This window comes from Tursiops truncatus, chromosome 1, assembly GCF_011762595.2.
Source record: "Tursiops truncatus isolate mTurTru1 chromosome 1, mTurTru1.mat.Y, whole genome shotgun sequence".
NCBI lineage: Eukaryota > Metazoa > Chordata > Mammalia > Artiodactyla > Delphinidae > Tursiops > Tursiops truncatus.
In genome coordinates this window covers 47,637,117-47,658,642 of record NC_047034.1, presented here as the reverse complement: position 1 = coordinate 47,658,642, position 21,526 = coordinate 47,637,117, and the positions used below count along the sequence as shown (strand labels likewise).

Below are 21,526 nucleotides of genomic sequence, written 5' to 3'. Positions count from 1 at the left end.
CTCAAGAGGTGGTAACTATTATTCTTACCATAATTTTCCTCTCCTGTGTTGCTTGTTCAGTGCATTCTAGGCAGGCAAGCTCCCCTCGTCTCTGTGTAACCGGCGCTTCTGCTTGACAAGCCCAAGCACAGAATCACTTTGCCTAACACAGTACCTAACATGAACTACAAGCTCAATTAAATGTTTGTGATAATGGCAACTGAATAAGAAATATTTGCAGCATGTCCACAGAAACGCTTAGAGGATTAAAGTAGAGAGTACAATGATCAGACCTTTCCTTTTCTACAAGGACCCCCAAGGTGTGTATTGTTCCCGAATTAATGGAGGGCTGAAATTAGGCTCCTTTTCCCATTTTTAAAGAGCAGGATGCCTTTCTTAAAGCTTACCCAGGAATTAATCACTGAGCATTTTCTATTGTAGATATCACTACTCTCTAAGGTAGAAATGTCACTCAGAGAAAATCAGACATTCAGGTAATTCAAAGTTTTATTGAATATGCTTTACAAATGGGCATTTGATTGTCATATCCAAGTACTTACTACAAATCAGAAAAACAAATCTTACTTTTAAAACTTAAAGCAACCTTGCTGCTCCTAAAACCTTAAAGAAAAGTCTTAATTTTTTTTCTTCCAGTACTTGTTAATTTCATTCAGTGACACCCTTTTTAGACCACCTCCTTTTTAAATTCTATTTATTTATTTATTTTTGGCCATGCCCTGTGGCATATGGTATCTTAGTCCCCAACCAGGGATCGAACCCGCACCCCCTGTGCTGGAAGTGCAGAGCCTTAACCACGGGACCACCAGGGAAGTCAAGACCATCTCCTTTTCAGAAAGAACCTAAGACACTTTTTTCTCACAGCTCCTCTCATTACAAAGCTTCATCTTCACCACCACAGTGAGGATAAATGGAAAGAATATCAGACTTCATGCCAGAAAATCTTTTCAAATTCAGACAGTGACACTTCCTATGCATTAGAGTAAATCAACACGTCTCTAACCTTAGTTTCCTCATCTGCAAAATGAGGATCGCAACACGTATCTTACAGGATTATTTTGAAAACGAAAAGAAGTAAAATATGCAGGTGTAATTTATAACTTATAAAACACCATCAAAATATGTCCTAGCATTATTACTCATGTATGAAGAGGGATCGTTCATTTTTCAATGCATATTTATTGGTCATTACCATGTGGCAGACATTTTGCTAGGCTGTACGATACACATCAAAAAATATATCTATCATGGGCCCTAAGGAGCCAATGACATATATATCATTCCAGTGGGGAAGAATCATGCTCTGGGTGGAGAGAAACATGCTCTTGGGTGGCCATGGGTGCTAGGAAGCCAGAGAGGACACTCAGACAGGGGTGTGGAAAGTGAGGGCATTCAGAGGACTTCCTGAGGGGGTGACACTGGAACTGTCTCACTGCAGATCGAAAAGCAAGACATCACACTCAAGTCAGTCCTCTGTGAGGTGAGCCACACAGTCCACAGTCCTGGGCTCCCAGCCAGTTCAAAGGTAGCCCAGCCCGCTAAGGCAGTTCTCAACCTCAGTGTCACTGATAATTCTGTTCTTCCGGATAATTCTGTGTTTCGGGGGTGCTATCCTGTGCATATCATAGAATGTTCAGCAGCATCCTTGACCTCTATCTACTAGATGCCAGTACAACCCCCCACCCTCAGCTTTGACGGACATTTTAACTGCCCAATGGCCCCTGAAGGGCAAGATTGCCTACAGTTGAGAAATACAGCCTTGACATAATAGAAAACCAACACAGGTGATTCTAGAAGGAATGCATTTCATACAGTTGGTGCTTAGACTTATACTAGTTAGTGCTCAACAAATATTGAATGAATGAATGAGCCACCCAGAGCCCATTTGACCTTTTGGGTCTCATGTAGAAGAGCTCTGAGCTAGTAATTAAGTTCTAAGGTGCCGAGTGAGAGGTAACAATAACACCACGTCCATTTATACTGCGCTCTGTGCAAGTTGTATAATCTGGGGCAAGTAGTTCAATTTCCCTGAGTCTCTCAGGCTCTTCAGTTCCTAAAAGGGGATATTAATCTTATCTTGCAAGGTTGTTGGGAGAATTACATGAGATAATTGATGTAAAACATAAAACATTAGAGGTTTAGGAACTCACTCCTTTGGTGCAGTTGACAAGAGGAATCTTAGCAGGATGCTCTCCCAGCTCCTGCCACTAAGCTTTACCCTTAAAAAGGACTAGAGTAGTTTGAGCATATGCTTGTTTTTGTTATAAACGTGGAGAATGCTGAGCACGGCACCAGGAACTGACACATCAGCTATCCAATTCATTGCTCACAAGCAACCAGGTTAGTCAAAAGGCTCAGGGAATTCCCTGGTGGTCCAGTGGTTAGGACTCCGTGCTTCCACTACAGGGGGCATGGCTTCAGTCCCTGGTGGGGGAACTAAGATCCCACATGCCACATGGTGCGGCCAAAAAAAAAAAAAAATGTCAAGAGGCCCAGAGAGTTGTGACTTGCCCAGGATTACACAGCAAAAAAATACTTCCCTGAATTCAAAAGGCACTAGGGCTGGCCAGCCTGCTCACCACCACCACCTCCATCACACCTAGGCTTATTTAGCTGTGAGTTTTTGGAAAATGCTTTGTGTATTCTGTGTTCTGTAGTTTCCTATAGACATACATGACCAGATCGGGAAATTTCTCCTGAAAATACTGGGAAGGTTCTCCAATTTTTGACTTCATCCTGAAATGAAACATAAATATTTTGATATGCTTGCCCCAAACTCTGCCTCCCCCCTTTATAGCATATGGCCCTGGAAACCTTTTTTGCTCCCCTGGTTTCTATAGCAGAATAAATGAGGACTTTGGAATCTGACAGAGCAAGATTCATCTCCTGACTCTTCAACTAATGGACTAAACTTTGGCAACTTAAGTTTTATGAACCTCAGTTTTATTATCCATAAAATGAACATAATACTATCCCACAATCCCTTATCTACAATGCTGAAATCCAAAAAAGCCCTCAAAACTGCAAGCCTTTTGTGAGTTTACAGCTAAGAATTTTGGCAGCGAAAGCTAATTGGATTAACACGGGGCTACTCTTCCAATGCTACATTCGCTTTACCCAGCCACGCAGTCCCCTGTGTTTCTTCACACAAGAATCGCTAGCCTACTGTTAAAGGGGGCTCAGCAAAAAATGAAAAGGAAGAGGAGAACCTGCAGGGCATGTCCACTGTTGACTGTAAGACCCTTGTGATGGCCCTTTTCCACACAGAAGGAGGAATGACTTTCATCAAAATAAATATTCTTCTTTCTATCAAATTAGCAGATATAAATTTAGAACTGGAATTTTTCAATTATTCTCATCTCAAACATGACTTCTCATACATGACTTACTCTCGATTCTTTTTTTCATTGATGTGCTCTCCCAAATTCCGGATGAACTTCAGCAGGTCACCCACGGTGTCCTGATAAACGTTGCCTTTTTTATAAAACTCATTCATTTTTTCCATCACAAATTTGTCAATCTAAAAAAACATTACACAAGAATGTGGTGGCAACACAAAATAAATCCTGAATGTTAGTACAAAAAGGCAGAGTACAAATCTGAATATATGTCAAAATTTCCACTAATTGATAAAGCAAATTAATACAAAGAAAAGAATGGACGTAAGCACCGTACACCACAACGCTAACTGTAGTTGTGTTTGGATGTGGAATTATAAATAACTTTAAATTCGTGTATCTATTTTCCAAGAGAATTGTTTTCATAGAAATTAACTACATTAAAACATGGTTTAGGAAATCGTTGGCTACTATACGAGGAAATTTGCTCACTATACTCTACAGTAGCACTGTCCTTGTGGCCACCCTTCCAATTTCATACTTGATTACATCTCCTCCTTCAAGAGGGTTGTCCTGACTGAAACCAGGCGTTGCAGCCATTGCCATAGTGAGTGTGGTTGTTCTTTGTTTTGTTTTGTTTGTAATTATGTTTCCAAAGGTTACATGTTTCTCCTTGTCCCTAGGTGTCCCAGGGCAGCTGCTGTCATATTAATAATGCCTTCCTGGGCTTCCCTGGTGGCGCAGTGGTTGAGAGTCTGCCTGCCGGTGCAGGGGACACGGGTTTGTGCCCCGGTCCGGGAGGATCCCACATGCCGCGGAGCGGCTGGACCCGTGAGCCATGGCCACTGAGCCTGCGCATCCGGAGCCTGTGCTCCGCAATGGGAGAGGCCACAACAGTGAGAGGCCCGCATACCGCAAACAAATAAAATAATAATAATAATAATAATAATAATAATAATGCCTTCCTCTTGTAGATGGCTCTGATAGGTAGAAAGAGTCTGGAGTAAGAGAATAAGATGCAACAACCATGAAGCCAGAGGGTCCCTTAGGAAGAGTAACTGGTGACTAGAAGCCTGCCTGGGGGTACTATGTGTGGAGCACATGTGAGAAATGCTGAACATGTATGTCTGTGAGAAGAGGCAGCCATGTGAAGAAGGTGGAGTCCACACTGGAAAACTGGTTGCACGCCCAGGAAAATGGGCAAGTCACCAAAATCAACAGGACAACAAAACTGAAAATGAAAAGATAAGACTTGAAGTCAATCAAAATTCAACATATGTCAATGAAATTTAAGGGAAAGAACCAATGAACTGGGAGACAAAAGAACAGAATTCTCTTTCCAGCTCTGCCAACCTCTGGCTTTCCAGCCCTGAGTATTTGGGGTTCCACCTCTGAGCCTCAACTTCCTTGGCAATTAAATGATTTGGTGGACTTGATGGCATCATAACATTGTGCAGTGAGCCGCTTTAGCGCGTGGCCTTTTTTTTTTTATTTCCCATTTTTTTATTGAAATATAGTTGATTTACAATGTTGTACTTTCTGGTACAGCAAAGTGATTCAGTTATACATATATATACATATTCTTTTTCACATTCTTTTCCATTATGGTTTATTAGAGGGTATTGAATATAGTTCCCTGTGTTATGCAGTAGGACCTTGTTGATTAAATACGTTTTTATATTTTTATTTTTAATCAGTTTTAAATGTTTCTCTAGGGGAATTGGCACATTTAATATTTGGTCTCATTTGTATTATCTTTTTTTCTGTATCTCTATTTTCCTATTCGCTTTTCAATTCTGTACCTTCTATTACAGTAGATTGGGTATCCTTTTGTCATTTGTAGTACAATCAGAATAAAATCTTATGTAAATTATCTGAGGATAAAAAAGTAGTTCTACCATGATTTTTCATGTTTATAAATAGAACTGAGGCTCCTTTCTCTGGATGATAGAGTCTTGCGTCTTTGGGTTCAGCCCCGTGTTCTCCAACCCCCTTGTCTCCCAGGTTCCTCGTTGTTGTATCTTGTTCTCTGGAAACACTTTTTTTTTTTAATTATTTATTTTTTGTGTGGTACACGGGCCTCTCACTGTTGTGGCCTCTCCCGTTGCGGAGCACAGGCTCCAGACGCGCAGGCTCAGCGGCCATGGCTCACGGGCCCAGCCGCTCCGCGGCATGTGGGATCTTCCCAGACCAGAGCACGAACCCGTGTCCCCTGCATCGGCAGGCGGACTCTCAACCACTGCGCCACCAGGGAAGCCCCTGGACAGGCTTTTTAAAATTACATTTTTGCACCTTAGACCCCACCTGTATCATCACATCTGATGACTGATAACGTTCCATTACCTCCATAACCTTTATCTCTCTAGTGATATTTAGCACCTTATTTGTACTTTCCTCTTCATTTCAATTCTGTCCTTCCTTCTTGTGCCTCTGGACCTTTGGGCTTTGATTGACAATTTACCCAACACCACTGCATTTTCTCAAACCTTGCTTCTGCTTTCAAACAGAAAGTAAAGGCCAGATAATTAACCTTCAAGAGAATGACTTTCCTATATGGTCTGAAAATAATGCTCCATTTAACACTGAGTGGAGAGTGAGAAAAGAAGGGAAACAATAGCTTTCATCACCTGCTTCTTCTGTGCTTTGTGCTCTATACTTCTCTTGTTTCTACTTTTGCAACCACTTTTACTAGCACTTCAGTCTTGAGGTTGGATTTCTCCTTTCTATTGCCTGTAGTACTGTTTCTCTGTCTCAGACATTAAAAAGAAAAAGAAAATGACAATCTCTATCAGCTACAGGTTAGCACATGGCCTTTAAGCCAGAGTGCCCAGCTTCAAATCCTGCTGCACCCTTTACTGATTCTGTGCCTTTGAAACAAATCACTTGTCTGTGCCTCAGTTTACCCACCTGCAAGATGGAGCTAATTGCCTCAGAGGCTGTTGTAAAGATTAACTGTGGTTACTCATGGAAAGTCCTGAGAACTACAGCTGCCATGTAGTTAGCACTACGTGATCGTTAGCTATTACTATCATCTGCTCTGGTTTCAAATGTCTTTGTTTCTACAAGTTTAATTTTTAGCTGAACTTTTATAGACATTCATTTAGCAAAGAGTCATGGCACACCTACTCCATGCCAAGAATACAATGACAGACAAGACAGCGGATGGTCTCTGCCCTGTGGAACTTACTGTGTAGCAAGAAAGAGAGACGTTAAGCCAGCAATTATGAGTGTGATATGTGGTCTAGAGGCAAGCAAGGGAAGGAAAGAAAAATGAGACGCAGAAATGAAGAGGTTTGAAAGAACTCTTCAGCTCTTAAGATAACAGAAGCTGCTGGTCTCACTCAAAGACTTGAGAGCTATGGATTTTCCCATAATGCTTTGCCCATGTCTCTGGGGTACCCAGCATATATCCCACAGCCATGATTCTGTGGGTCTCTCCGCCCCACATGGATGCTGTACTCTGTTTTGTATATCTCTGACCTTGCATGGGCCTAACACATACTGCTACTTGATAGATGTCTGCTCATTAATAATAACGAAAGTTCTGGTAGTACTGACTAGACTGAAATGGTGATTAATTTTTATGTTCCACTATATTGAGTGGACCTTCTCTGGAAGAGGAGGAATTTGAAAGATCATCTTTTTTTCTTTTCTTTTTTTTTTCATTTTCTGTTCTCTCATACAGAAAATAGGTGTGTCTATGTACACGGATGCTCAGGCAGGGCTGTTCACTGACAGCAGAGGGAGCCAGTCTCCCTGGATGGAAATGCCCCATGGGGGAGTCCCTCCTTTGGGCTAAACTCTATTTCATCAGCTGCTCTTGTCACAGTGGAAATAGAATTATTAGTCAGACCTCGCTCAGAAAACAAGGCTTGAGAGAAAGAGTCACAGAAAAGAAAAAGGCTCTTGGGCTGTGACAAGGCCATCCTAAAGAGGAGCCTGGATGAGTCTCTCAGGAGGGCCTGGCCTGGAGCAGAGACCCAAAGGGCAGAGGGGACCTGGGATGGGAGGAGGGAGAGGAAAATCCCCTTTCTCACCACTTGGTTGGGCCAGGCCCGTAGTATAAAAAAGTTAGGAAAACCAACATAACACATGACACAGATTCTTATTCCTGGAATAACTCCCAGACCATAGGAGTTGTTCGCACCTTAGTTGTCCACTGGGCAAAACTTGTGGAAAGTTCAGATGTTCCAGGTTGCAGAAGCTGGAGGATCTTGCTCTCAGCATTTCTCGTTTTGATGTCAGATTCATTTCCCACATCCCTAAGGGTCCTGTAGCGGCTGAGAATGACAGAATCATCACGGTTGTTCCATCCTAATTCCATCTAATCTTTACAGAACTATTAGATTTTGGCTTTTGATAGGAGTAGTAAAAGCATGTCTCTAAAATCTGCATAAGGGGAGAGCGCTCTCTCTCTCTGTTTTCCCTCATCCTTTTTCTATTCTTCAATGGAGAAAACCAGATCCAGAGAAGTTCAGTCACTGCTCCAATGACACCCAGCCAGGAAATGCCAAGCTGAGAGAAAAGCCTGGGTCTGCTGACTCCCAGCCTGACTCCTGCCCACCTCACCATGATGGTTAATTTTATGTGTTAATGTCACTGACCACACAGGGCCCAGGTTAAATATTATTCTGGGTGTGTCTGTGAGGATGTTTCCGAGGAGATTAGCATTTGGACCAGTGGACTCAGTAAAGCAGATGGCCCTCCCCAATGTGAGTGGGCATCATTGAATCTATGGAGGGCCTGCCTAGAACGAAAGGGGAAATTCGCCCCTCTCTGCCTGGTTGCTTCAGCTGGGACATGGCTCTTCTCTTGCCCTCAGCTGTCCCAGTTCTCAGGCTTTCAGACCCTTACTGGAATCTCCATCTTCAGCTCCCCTGGTTCCCAGACCTTTGGATTCAGATTAAATTACACCATTGGCTTTCCTGGGTCACCAGCTTGAAGATGGCAAATAGTGGAACTTCTCAGCCCCAATATTGCATGAGGCATTTCCTTATTTTGTACATATATAAAGAGCCCTGACTAATACACTCACTGTCTCTGTCCTGGAGGCCTGTAATATACACTCAGTTTTCCTTACCTCGCCCAACTCCAAAAGAAGGGATGACCCAGCAGGCCACTCAGATGGTCCTTCACATTGTCCCCAGGGGAGAACAGGTGACGAATGAGGTCCCGAGTTTCCTCATCTGGAGAAAGTTGAATCAACTCTCCATGTCTTAGATCCTTCAGCCTCTCAAAAGAAATGTCTCCCTGGTTTACCACGTACAGGACCAGCAGTCCCAGGGCCTACACAAAAGCCATAAATCAAGCCAAAAGCGCTTATGAATTTTCGCTCTATTTGGGGAACTTTGGAGGGTGTGGCACAGGCTATGAGCAAATGGAAAACGCGTAGAATCTCGAGGGGATTCCACAGCCTGGTCAGGGAGAGAAGGCATGGGCTTGTGCACAGAGAACTCTTCAAGGTAGTATAGTCTAGGATACTACCCCTTCAAGGTAGTATAGTTTATAGGTTTAGGTTTATAAGGAACAAAAGATAATCCCAGGCCAGAGTTGTCAGGGCAGACTGCTTAGAGGAAGAGGAATTTGAGCTAGACCTCCAAGTACGGATAGAATTTAGATAAACAGGGGAAAGGGAGAAGGTTTTTTTTTTTTTGTCTTTGAACAATAAAAAAGTTTATGCTTTCAAATTAAAAAACATATATCGCAAACATTATGTAATAAGAAAATTATAGCAAACGAAATATTCAGACTGACCCGACGGCATTCACACCACACCAGAATTTTGCCTGAAACAAAACAGTAAATTTTATCCGCCAAAGTAGGTAAGTCCATGCTGGCTGAAAACTTCAGTCCTAGACCCCACGAATGAGGTACATAGTTCATGCTTAACAGATAAATACATTAACCAGTCTTAGCCACCCCTCACCAGGGCCCTGAGGGGTAGAAAGGATGAAATGTGGACACAAGCACTCCCATAGACAGAATTCTCCAATTATAAAAATTCATAATGTGACCTTTACCACATCTTGGAAGATAGCTGAGATTTTAATCTGTGAACCCACCTCTGAAAACCACAACAAAAATCAGTAAGAAATAATCTAATGTAAAATATACAAATTTCTCAGTATGAGAACTTCCACAAAACAGGGAGAATGACAACTAAAACAATTTTTCTTAAAAAAGAACACTCCCCTTACCTTGTCCTTGCTACCCAACACTCAAAAACAAATCTGTACAAAACCACAAACACAGAAAAGGACCTTAGAGGATGTTACGACGCAAAGCCTTCAGACCTAATCTAAACTGCTCTCCTCACTGAGACCCTCCCCCGATAGAGCTGAGGGTTCCCAGGTCCACTGGGGAAAGTGAGTGGTCTCAGATCATCACCCCTGCTGTGCTACAGATGGTCCACGGTCACTCGCTGTCAAACTTAACAGAATTGACTTGGACAGAGATGGAGCCTCCCCGGTAACTGCCCCGCTTCTTCTTGGTTTTCTCATGCCGGAAGGATTTGCCTTTGGTGAATTTCAGAACTTGATTGGCTCGCTCCCCCCAGTCTCCGGTTGCACCCCGCTTGGCGTCAAAGGAATTGTCTGCCACTCGAGCATCCAACTCAATCTCCTCCTCCCTGATCCTTCGGAATGGGGAGGATCCCCTTCGTTCTCCTTTCTTCCTTTTAGGAAACGTGTTGGGGGTCTGGGGCTTTATCTTCTTGGCTAGAGGAGTCTCTGCCTCCTTAGCAGCCTCATTCTGCTTCCGCTTCTTTCCTGAACCTGGCTTAGCAACTGCCACTGCTGCCTTTTTCTTGCCCCGCTCCTCCTCGTTGCTGTCCTTGTCTGCTTTTCCATTCTGGGCAGTCAGTGCAGAGGTGCCATTGGCCTTGGCGGTTTGTGGTCTTGGAGTGCCCTTGGCCTTGGGCTTCTCCTCTTCCTCCTGCTCACTGGAGTCCTCAGAGGAAGAAGTGCTGCTGCTCTCGGCCTTTGCTTTCTTCACAGAGGCTGGTTTGGAAGGGGCTACAGTTCCCCCTGCCTTCTGTGGCTTCTTTTTGGCTGGGGGTTTAGGCGTCTTCTCGTCCTCGTCTTCCTCGCTGCTGGAGCTGTCTGAATCAGAGCTGCTGTCCCCACCACCCTGAGAGGCCTGCCTGGCAGGCAAAGACGGAGCTGCTTTGGCCATCACCTTGGACTCAGGGGTGGCTACAGTCTTCTTCGTCTTCTCCTCCTCACTAGCACTGCTCTCCTCCTCGCTGGAGGAGCTATCAGCCTTTCTGGTCAGAGGCTTCTGGCCAGTGGCTGCAGGCTGCTTGGGAGTTGTAGCTGGCTTAACCGCAGACTGCTTGGGAGTGGCAGCTGGCTTACCTGAGGAATTCTTGGTGATACTGGCTGGCTTAGCAGGAGCTTCATCAGAACTGTCGGAGTCTGAGCTGTCTGAAGAGCTCTCTGCTGCCTTCTTTGCTGGAGCTGGTTTAGTAGTTGCTTTGGAGATGACTGCCTTAGCTGGGGGTCTCTTTTCTTCCTCAGAACTTGAATCAGACTCGTCGCTGCTGTCCTCACTGCTCTCCACAGGCTGCTGCTTCTCTGCAGCTTTCTTGGGAGCCTGAATTCCCAGGGACTTCTTGGGTGGGGGAACAGAAGGCGGGGGAACTGAACTATAGGGACCTGGTTTTTTCTTCATGGGTTTTTTCTTCTGCTCTTCCTCCTCCTCCTCCTCACTGGAGGAGTCCTCACTGCTGGAACTCTTTTGGGCAGGAGTGGCAGCTGCTTTCACTGGGGCCTTGGCCACAGCTTGCTTTTTAGGTACAGTCTTCTTAGATACAGCTGCTGCTTTCCCCTCCTCTGAGTCATCATCACTGCTGCTGCTGCTACTGCTGCTGCTGCTGTTACTACCAGCTGCTTTGCCATTGACTACTTTAGGTGCGGGACGAACTGGTATACCTGGTTTGGCTAGGGCTTTAGCCTGAGCTTTAGCTGCCACGGGTGTTGTCTTTGGTTTCTGGTTCTTTGGCACCTCATCTTCTGAGCTTGAGTCAGAATCAGAATCAGAGCTCTTGGCCTTCTTAGGAGGAGCTTTGACTGTCTTGGCTTGGGGCTTAACTCCCTTCTGGACAGGCTTTTTCTTTTTGTCCTCCTCCTCCTCATCACTGGATTCTTCACTGCTGCTGCTGCTCTCTGATGCCTTGACTGCAGCCTTTCCAGGATGCTGAAGCAGACTGGCCCGCTTGGCAGGTACAGCAGCTTTCTTAGCGGGAGGCCCTTGGGTTTTTTCCTCCTCACTGCTGTCCTCACTGCTGTCACTGGATGAAGTCTTCTTCTTAGCCTTCTTAGTCACTGGTCCATTTGCCTGTAACTTCCGCTTTGGGGCCTTGGTGGACTTGAGCCAGAAACTATAGATGTCCAAGAGGGAAGAGGCATTGGCATCCTGCTGGGTAGCGCCTGTTGCCTTGGCGAACTTGTTGACCACGTCCGAGAGCTGGTTATCGCGCAGAAAGCCGAGCACGAGGGGATACAGGTCGCTGGGAACCACGCGGCGTAAGCCGGCGTCCACCATCCTCTCGGCAATACGCGTCACTCAGGGAGAAGGTTTTAAACAAGGGGGATGCTCAGAGTCTGGGTGGGAACTGGGACTTTGGGTCGGGCCTATGTCAGGAGCCAGACCAGGTCCCGCAGAATAGAGGGAAGGCCCCAGGAGTCAGGGCACAGCAAGGGAGGAAGGACCAGGAAGGAGGCCAGCATAGAAACTGCACTGGGAAGGACACCAGTCAGTGAAGGAGCTAAAATCTGGAGCCGCTGAACCAGAAAGGCCAGGCATGGATGGAGAGTTCTCGTCTATTGGGTTGGAAGTTCAGCGCCCTGGAAAACTCCAGGCGAGAGCTGCGCTGACAAGCTCAGAATCTATCTGGGAGCCGTGGTCTGCAGAGGCTACGTCTCTGTTCTGTCTCCTCTCTGGAGAAACAGTTCTTTCAGGATCTCAATCTTTGGGGCCAAGTTTAGTCTCTTTTGAGGTGCGGATCGATCCCATCCCTCCGCTGTGCTTGAGAGGGCCTTAGTCGCTGGCCCTCCTAGGAGTTTGGCACACGTGTTTGAATAGAGTGGGAAAAGAAATCTCATTTACTTTGTCTTTAGGCAGAAAATACCTCCTACAGGAATTGTGGAATTATTTTGGAGAAAATCTCCTGGCGGTAATTCTGGAAGAACTGTGGCGTGTTCAGTGTATTTACTATTCAGCCTGTGGGGTCAGAGAGAGATCTAAAGACATAGAGAAAGGGGCCACGGCGATGGTCAACCCCACACCCACTTGGCTGTCTGCAAGGGAGTGAAGGCAGTGAGTACCAGGGAAATGCCGTGAAATGTCTTTCCTTCTGGTTGAAATAGGAACATCCTCTAACTGGCCACAGGGAGTAAAGTAATGAATAAAGAAGGAAGCAGAAAGATGGAAAAGTAAATTGTTTGTAGAAATTACCTTTAGATCTCTCTTGATTTCCTGTGGATCTCCGGTCCACTTGATGCTTTTATCGAAATCTGCCAGGTAAGCGCCATTCTTGTAATCTAAGGGAGAGTTTGTAGAGATGCATTGAAAATCCTCATTCTCCACATGCTGTAATTAATTTAAATAAGTCTGTAACACAATGTACAACCTATCATCTCTGAGGAAGACAATGATAAGCTCATATCTGCTTTGTTGTTTGCTTCTCAAAACACTGTCATGTGCACTGTGTCGTTTGATCTCTCAGGTATCTGCCAAGAGCAGGACTTACATTTTATTTGTTCCAAGCCAAGGGGTGGGGAAGCATGAGGATAAGTATAACCAGCTCCCCAGTCATGCAACTCCTGGGGTCAAAGAGCACAGATCTGTAAAGAAGCTGCTGGCAGGAGTTAAGGTTACATCCTATAGCTAAAGAACAACTAAACAAGGCTCCGAATCCAAGACCACCTTAAGCATAGCATTCCACCAAATCAAGCCCACTGGTCACTGCCCACTAAGACGCTGTAATCTGTTACCACGAATAAACCATGTGCTGGTAATGAGTCACTGCCTCCTTGCCCCCTTCAGAATCTTCCTCCCTTAAAGGAAGCCACTAAGTCCTCAGAAAGAGGGATGCATGGAAGAGAGAGGTCAGGAACAAAATGAAAGGTGGGTGAGTCAGTAATTTGTCCTCGAAGAGGTGGCTTCAAGGAGTCTGAGAGGAAGGCTGGGTAACCCCACACAGGATGATGGCCAGTACAACTGTGTGCTTCTCAAACTCCTTTCATTATGAACTTAGACATCACAGTTGTGAGGAAACTCAGAGTCTAACAAAAAGGAACCCACTAAATCATTCAACAAGTGTTTAGTGAGGGGAAAAAAATGATGGCGAGGAAGGAGAACACAGTCCTGGCCCTACAGAGTTTAGAGTCTCTGGGCAAGGGGACCGATACTAAAGGAGGATAAACATTAAATGAATTGCAATTTTGAAAATGCTAGCCAAAAGTGCAGGATGCCCTAAAAGTGGATCACGAGAAGAGCTACATGGCTGGGGTGGGGGTGCGGGGAGGGTGGAGAAGTTTTCTTTAAGGAAGAGACACCTAGGGAATCCCCTGCTGGTTCAGTGGTTAGGACTCCAAACTTCCACTGCAGGGGGCATGGGATCAATCTAGTTGAGGAAATAAGATCCCACATGCTGCATGGTGCGGCCAAAAAAAAAAAAAAAAAAAATGCAAGAGACGCCTAGACAGAAAAGATCAGAAAGTAGAATTTGGGTAGGTGAGTGGAATGGGGAACAGAGGGAAGAGAGGATTCCAGCTAGGAATGCGTGGAGAAGTCCACTCTGGCAGAAGGAAGGCCCAAGTGTGCACTTGGGGAGGAGGGACAGAGTCAGAAAGTTGCTTGTGATGAGGGTGAAGGGGCAGATGGGGTGCAGATCATAAACCACAGACCACTTTCGATTATTTGAAGTGATAAATTCCCTTCACTTATTTAAGCCACTTGGAGTCGAGTTTTCTGCTACTGACATTTGAAAGTACCTAATGGAATACCTCACATCTCTTCTAACATTTGATTTGTTTTTTACACGCCCCAATTTTTTATTTTCAGTTTCAACAGATATTGTTAAAGTGCTATAAAAAGTTTTAATGCTTATGCCCAGTTTCTGCACTACAGTGTAGAGAGGGAATTTGGCCCTGCTGGCACCTGATTTGGTGCCAGTGGAACTGGTTTCATACTTCTGGCCTCCAGAACTGTGGGAGATTAAATTCCTGTTGTTTTAAGCCACCAGATTTGTGACAATTTCTTTTAACAGTCATGGAAACGTACACATTTGGTTAGCTATGTTTCTTTGGGTGTAAATTCTTCTGTTTCATGCCTCTCTTTCATGGTATTGGCACCTCTTGCATATCCTAAGTGATTTTCGACTGTAAGCCTTACTTTGCAGTCGAGACTCCCTGATGTCCTGTGAGTTGTTTCTGTTAATGCCACCCAACAGAGTGGAGGAATGGAGGCAGTCGTCAGAGCTTCTGCTTTGCATTTTATTCAGTGAAGCTCGGGGGTAAGCAGGACATGCCACTTAGTAGCTGCTTTGGCAGAAATCTTGCATGTTTAACTGCTCTTTGTTTCTCTTGATATCACCAATGACCCAGTGTCTCAAGCAGTCCCCCTGTCTGTAGAAGAAAGGTCTGTCATAGATGCTTGGTCCCTGGGGAAGAGGGGAAGCCCAGGGTTTGATCTTCCTAGTGTCGACTGTCGCAGCAATCTGCCTGCTAGCTGGTCCTTGGTCCTCTCCTGCTTCTGGCTTCCATCACTTTGGAGTGGCACTTTTCTACACTGTTCCTACGTTCATAAGTAATGTTTATCTGTGGCTTCCTGCATTTGTCCTGGACTCCTGTATTATTCTTCAATCCCATCCTATCTATGTTTAGTCTCTCCATGATTCTTCAAGGATTTTGTCCTCTAGGAATTCTTTTTTTAATGTTGATCTCAGTTATGAATTCATTTAAAAATCTTTTCCCATCATTGGAGGGATTTAATACAGGGAAGAGTCTGCAGTACGTGCTAGGTTCGCCACCTTGAGGCAGAAATATAATCAGTTCTTTACTGTTCAAGCTTAAGAATGGAAGAAGTGGTGCTAGAAATTTCAAAGAATAGGTAGTCACAACTTATTTTTCTTTAGAACGTGATATGTGATCCTTTTGCATCAAGATCAGCAGGTAAACTTGGGAAGGACCTCACCTTTGGCTGAACCTCAAAGACTTCCTTACTGGGTAGAGTTGCACATATTTCTGGCCCTTGTCAGTCTCCCCAGCGAAGTTGCTTAAAACCAGGAAGGAGTGCCACAAACACCTGTCCTCACACTAAAACCAGATCTTACGTCTACCTATTTCTCTCTTCCAGGACCTTAAGTACCGTTCTCTGACTCTCAGTACCCACATCTTCTTTTTGCCCTGGTCCCTTACACCAAGCTGAAATGTCAGTGCATGTCTGTAGGTTAGGTATCTGCTTCTGCTTAGCCCTCTAGACAAGCACCTGGCCTTTGTTGGGCACTTACAATGTACAGATGACTTGTCCAGTTGACATACTGCACTTAGACCTCATAACAACCTTATGAGGGAGGTATTATCAGTCTCAAGTGAGGAAACCAATGCTCACAGAATTAAGCGACTTGCTTGAGGTTACAAAGCTACAAAGTGGTGGGACAAGGCTGCAAGGCTCCTTAAATATGGCTGAAGCCAAGGCTATTTTTACTGTCCCACCTTGCCCCCTGGGACTTTACACTCAGCTCTGCTTGTTTTTTTTTTGGCGGGGGGGGGGGGGGATTTTGAATTTTATTTTATTTATTTATTTTTCATACCGCAGGTTCTTATTAGTTCTCTATTTTATACATATTAGTGTATATATGTCAATCCCAGTCTCCCAATGCATCTTGCTGCCCCCCCCACTTCCCCCCCTTGGGGTCCATACGTTTGTTCCCTACTCTGCTTCGTTTGTTTGTTTGTTTGTTTGTTTGGCTGTGTTGGGTCTTCGTTGCTGTGCAGGTTTTCTCTAGTTGCGGCGAGCAGGGGCTACTCTTCGTTGCCATGTGCAGGCTTCTCATTGTGGTGGCTTCTCTTGTTGTGGAGCATGGGCTCTAGGTGCGTAGTTGTGGCTCACGGGCTCAGTAGTTGTGGCTCACAGGCTCAGTAGCTGTGGCGCACAGGATTAGTTGTTCTGCGGCATGTGGGATCTTCCCGGACCAGGGCTCGAACCCATGTCCCCTGCATTGGCAGGCGGATTCTTAACCACTGCGCCACCAGCAAAGCCCTCAGCTCTGCTTGTATCCTTGAATGTTGCTTTAGTTTATTTTGGTTTGGGTTTGCAGCAGTGGACACTGACTTGTTCAGTCTGCTTGCAGTATGTTTCACCGTGTCACATCTTAACCTGGATCCCAATTTTAACCTCAGCTTTGCCATTAAGTTTCACTGTAACTGCCACCTTCTCTGAAGGAACACACTTTCTAGGTTTCCTGACTTGCAGACTACTCTAAGAATTCAAACTTCTGGAGCTGGCTCCATCCAAGACCTACAAATCTGTATTTGCCAAGGGCAATATAAGGTTAGCCTGCTATTCCATTGGCATCCTCGACCTCCACGTGGAATACGGGTTATACCTGGTAGCAGGAGAGGTTGCACTGTCACCATCGATTTGTTACATTAATCCTCAAACTGAACAATCCACACTGACTCTAGTTCTTCCCTGTTCTGCCATGAAAATCCTTTCCCCTCGTAACAAAAGGCCCTACGTTTCTAAGAGAACACTGGGAACTTACCTATTAACATGTTTTGTGGCTGCAGATCCTGGTGAGTGTATCCAGACAGGTGTAGTTCCTCAACAGCCTTAAATAGAGATGAGAGGACATTTCGAGCAAACTCATCTTCCTTATTTCGCACAGCCTCCCCTCTGTGGTTGGCCAAGTGCTCCTCCAGTGTGTGTTCACACAGGGCGAGGCACACATACAGAGAGCCCTTGTAGTTCTCACTGCCATAGAATGTCACCACATTACTGTTGATTCGGTTGCTCTGCAACGAGGAGACTTCATTTTGTCCATGTGTGCTCCCTTCATAGAATAGCTTCACAGCTACCTCTTGGTCTTCATAGAACCCCAGGTAGATGCCCCCTTCAGAAGTGTCAGCAATTTTATATTCTTCATCAATAAAGATCTTAAGTTTGCCAATCATAGGGCGGTATATCCCGTGGAGATGTTTCAGGGCTTCCCCCCAGCGTGAGCTCTGTGGCTTCCAGTCTTGAGCAGGAGCGTGAAAATCTTCTACGGCTCCATGCTGGCGAAGAAACTTTGCAAGGTCATGGTCATAATTGCGCCTTGCTATGGCAAGAAGGTCTCCACAATCTGTTCTGGCTCCTTTGCGGCACAGCAACTGGGCAATTTCCTTCAGCTTGAGTTCAACAGCAAGATGCAGTGCTGTTTTGCCCTCATTGTCTGTGTCATTGATCTCTATATGTTTTTGTTCCAGAAGCATCTGTAACAAACCCAGGTTCTTCTTTTCCACTGCCAGGATCAGGGGCGTCTTCTTTCCTTCCCCCCTCACACTGACATCAACCTTACAGTCCAGCAGAAGGCGAGTAATGGCCTTCACCTTCTCATTGTCAGAGTGCAGAAGAGCATAGGTCAAAGCATTTCTACCCATATTGTCTCGGGCATTGACATCTGCCCCCATCTCGTGAAGGAGGATCCTCACGACATCTACATGCCCTTCTTCAGCAGCATCCATGAGAGCAGTGGCCCCTCCTTTCCTAATCTTCTCTTGATCCTGCTTTGTCTTTCGATGCAAATTCACCTTGGCTCCATTGTTATACAGGAACCTTAAGGCTTCGACTCTACCATACGCAGAGGCTTCCATGAAAGCTGTGAAGCCATGAACATCGCACTCGTTGACATCTGCTACTTTCGGAAGTAAAAGTTTGAGCACCTTCACATTTCCAGTGATGCCAGCAACTATGAAGGGAGTGGCCCCATTCCTCTTCCGCAGACAAGGCTCAGCACCGTAGTTAAGCAGAAGATCCACAATGTCCTCGTTGCCACTTTGTACTGCATTATGCAAAGGTGACCAGCCCCATTCTTCGTCCTGGAAATTGACATCAGCCCCTTTTTTTAGCAATTGCTGGACCAGCTCAATGTCATCTTCTTTAGTAGCTTTAATCAACAAATGATTGTCTTCCTCTGAAACCCTCCCATTAGTAGAGGGTGTGGGTCTTTCCTGAGGATTGTTAGGGCTCTTGGTCTCCATGATGGTAAATACCACTGGTTACAAATTTTTTGCCTTTTTTTCAAGAAAATGAAAAACTTATCTCCTTGGGATTTGATCAAAGAGACGTGGAACTCTTAGAAAATCCTGTCAGGGTAAATCAGAATTATCTGGCTACAGACCACCAGTATCAGGAAGGACAATACTCTTGAAGTCTTCTGACTTTCCACCTGGAGATGAGAGAGGAACTTCATAATTTTATAATAGTGAGAAAACATTTAGACTTCCCTGGTGGTGCAGTGGTTAAGAATCTGCCTGCCAATGCAGGGGACACGGGTTCAAGCCCTGGTCCGGGAAGATACCACATGCCGTGGAGCAACTAAGCTCGTGAGCCACAACTACTGAAGCCCACGCGCCTAGAGCCCATGCTCCACAACAAGAGAAGCCACCGCAATGAGGAGCCTGTGCACCGCAACGAAGAGTAGCCCCCGCTCGCAGCAACTAGAGAAAGCCTGAATGCAGCAACGAAGACCCAATGCAGCCAAAAATAAATAAATTTATAAAAAAACGAAAACATTTGAATTTGAGAAATTAATTTTACTAGCAACTTTTTCAAAATACATCTATTATAGAAATTTTTATTATAGAATATTATAAATATATATAAATTTTAAACAAGAAAATTATTACTTTATTCTCCCATTGCCCAGGAACAGGTATTGTTAATATTTTAGTATATTTCTATAGATTTTTAAAAAAATAGTTGGGCTCATGCTCTGTAAGTAACTTTGTATCCTGCCTCCTTTCATTTAATGCCTTATTATAAATAATGTCCTATGTTATTGCAAGTGGGATTTTTTTTGGTTTTTTTTGCAGTACGCGGGCCTCTCACTGCTGTGGCCTCTCCCGTTGCGGAGCACAGGCTCCGGACGCGCAGGCTCAGCGGCCATGGCTCACGGGCCCAGCCGCTCCGCGGCATGTGGGATCTTCCCGGACCGGGGCACGAACCCGTGTCCCCTGCATCGGCAGGCGGACTCTCAACCACTGCGCCACCAGGGAAGCCCTACAAGTGTTTTAAAACATTTTGATGGCTATGCAATATGCCATCAGAGAGGTTTTTCAGTTCTCTACTATGGAGCAAATTTTTTAAATAACTTTTAAAACAGAGTTTCAAAATGATTATTTTTTTCACAATTCGAAATAATGTTAGAGCAAATTTAGCTTACTTTAGCTTGTTTTCTTATGATAGATCTTATAATAGATTTCTTATGATAGATTTCAAAGAACTGAATGCCGAGTCAAAGGCTATGATTGTTTTTAGGATTCTCAACCTATATTAATACATTTTTTCCCAATGCCATATAAACATACTCTTACTAGGAATAGATGGCCTTTTAAAAAAAACAGAACCCTCATTTAATAAGAAAATATGTGTTTTTCATCAGTTTGTGTTTCTGGTTGAACACGCTCAGCACATTCCTGGTTCTTTGCATGTGTGCAGTCCTATTCAAACTAGTGTAGAGTATGGTTAAGAACTCGGACTCCCAACTCAGCAAGATCGAAGTTTGAGCCCCTGGTCGTGTAATTCTAGACTCTTACTTCCTAATCGTGTAACCTTAGATTATTAAGTCTCGATTTTCTGTTCCCTCAAATGGGAGCAACAATAAATACAGTCCCCCGTATAAAGTGCATTGAAGTAGGGAGAGGGGGAAATATTAAGCCTTCAATAAATGGTAGAGCTAATTACGTCCGTTTATGAAAACAAAAGTTAACAAATCCAAGTCTCCCCACCCATGTGCATATACATACTACACAAATAGGGAACCTGGGGTGTCAGTTTAATCCAACTGCCCTTGATCAGCTCTGAGCAATTTAGACCCAATTCAAACAGCAGATGGCAGCAAACTGTTACCTGAATATTTACATAACTACGTCTGCTGCAAAATTCACAGAGCAACCATTTTTCAGCAATCTCACCCCCTCCGACAGTGTCAAAGCCCTTACCTCAGAGGTCTAATCAAATGTGCAGCGGAAGCACAATCACCCGGTAATGAACTCTCTGGACCCAATGTTTGTGTAAACACTTCCGGTGACAGTGAGTGTGAGGTGGGCTGGAATAAAGGACCAGAGAAGGAAAGAATCTCGAAGAAACCTGGAAGACTCAGGGTTTCTTCGAACTTCTTTCCTCCTCCGGTCTTTTATTTATTCCAGCCCACCTCCAACTGCTAACTTCAGTGTAATACAATCGTTTAAGAATACCACATCTTGGACTCCTTTTGAGGAAATGCAAATAAAAATGACGATAATAATAATAATAAAAGAACCCCCAAGTGAAATATCAGAGTAGAAAATGAAAATAACCCATCAAAAACACTGCAAGGGAAGAGTCCTGCTTTCAGTTTCATTTTCTCCACATGACAAGATGTGCCTGATAAACTGAGATGACTTGCATAAATAATGTGTGGATTGTGACAGAACCCTGGGAATCTCAGGTGGGCTCAGGCCCAAAGGGCCCCCTGGGGCTGACCAGCTGGCTCTGTGAGCTCTCTCCTCTCCTCCAGTTCTACACCCACTGTCATCTCCAGTCCCCAAAGCCCAAGGAATCCTTCAAAGAAAACAACTTCTCAAGCTTTCCCAGCTCTCCTCCTTCTGCCCACCTTACCTTCTAAACAGAGACGCCTCTTCCTTGGTTATTTCTCTGGCAGCACCTAACCCTCAAACACTGTAGCCAACAAGGAAACAGTTCTTTCTGGGGCTGGAGCATCGAGAAGCGAGCCAGCCGGGCGGAGCCTAGAAAGGAGAGTGAAAGGAGGAGGGAGGGGACACTGACCACGCCTACACTCAGCAGAGGTGGCCTGAGCTAGTAGCACCTTTAAACCTCCTAGAGGAAAGCAGTGGCTCTTTTGTTTTCTAACCTTTTATTCTCTATTGGAGTATCGTGGATTAACAATATGTTAATTTCAGGTGTACAGCAAAGGGATTCAG

At 44.8% G+C, this 21,526-nt stretch overlaps 1 protein-coding gene and 1 pseudogene across 3 annotated transcripts; both read right to left on the bottom strand.

Annotated features, from left to right (window-relative positions):
• Window positions 1-468: 468 nt before the first annotated feature.
• Window positions 469-21,330, bottom strand: RNASEL (ribonuclease L). Of its 3 annotated transcripts, XM_019918390.3 has the most exons (8): window positions 21,204-21,330; window positions 17,107-18,771; window positions 12,792-12,877; window positions 8,416-8,621; window positions 7,483-7,615; window positions 3,387-3,517; window positions 3,207-3,303; window positions 469-2,733 (listed from the first exon to the last, which is right to left on the bottom strand). In XM_019918390.3, exons 2-8 carry the CDS (start codon window positions 18,581-18,583, stop codon window positions 2,659-2,661), a joined length of 2,205 nt encoding a protein of 734 aa, XP_019773949.2. In that variant the 5' UTR covers window positions 18,584-18,771; window positions 21,204-21,330; the 3' UTR covers window positions 469-2,658. The 3 variants fall into 3 exon arrangements, with proteins under 3 accessions (XP_019773949.2, XP_019773950.2, XP_019773951.2); XM_019918391.3 differs by lacking the exon at window positions 3,207-3,303; XM_019918392.3 differs by lacking the exons at window positions 7,483-7,615; window positions 8,416-8,621.
• Window positions 9,116-12,749, bottom strand: LOC117311686 (nucleolar and coiled-body phosphoprotein 1 pseudogene; annotated as a pseudogene).
• Window positions 21,331-21,526: the final 196 nt, after the last annotated feature.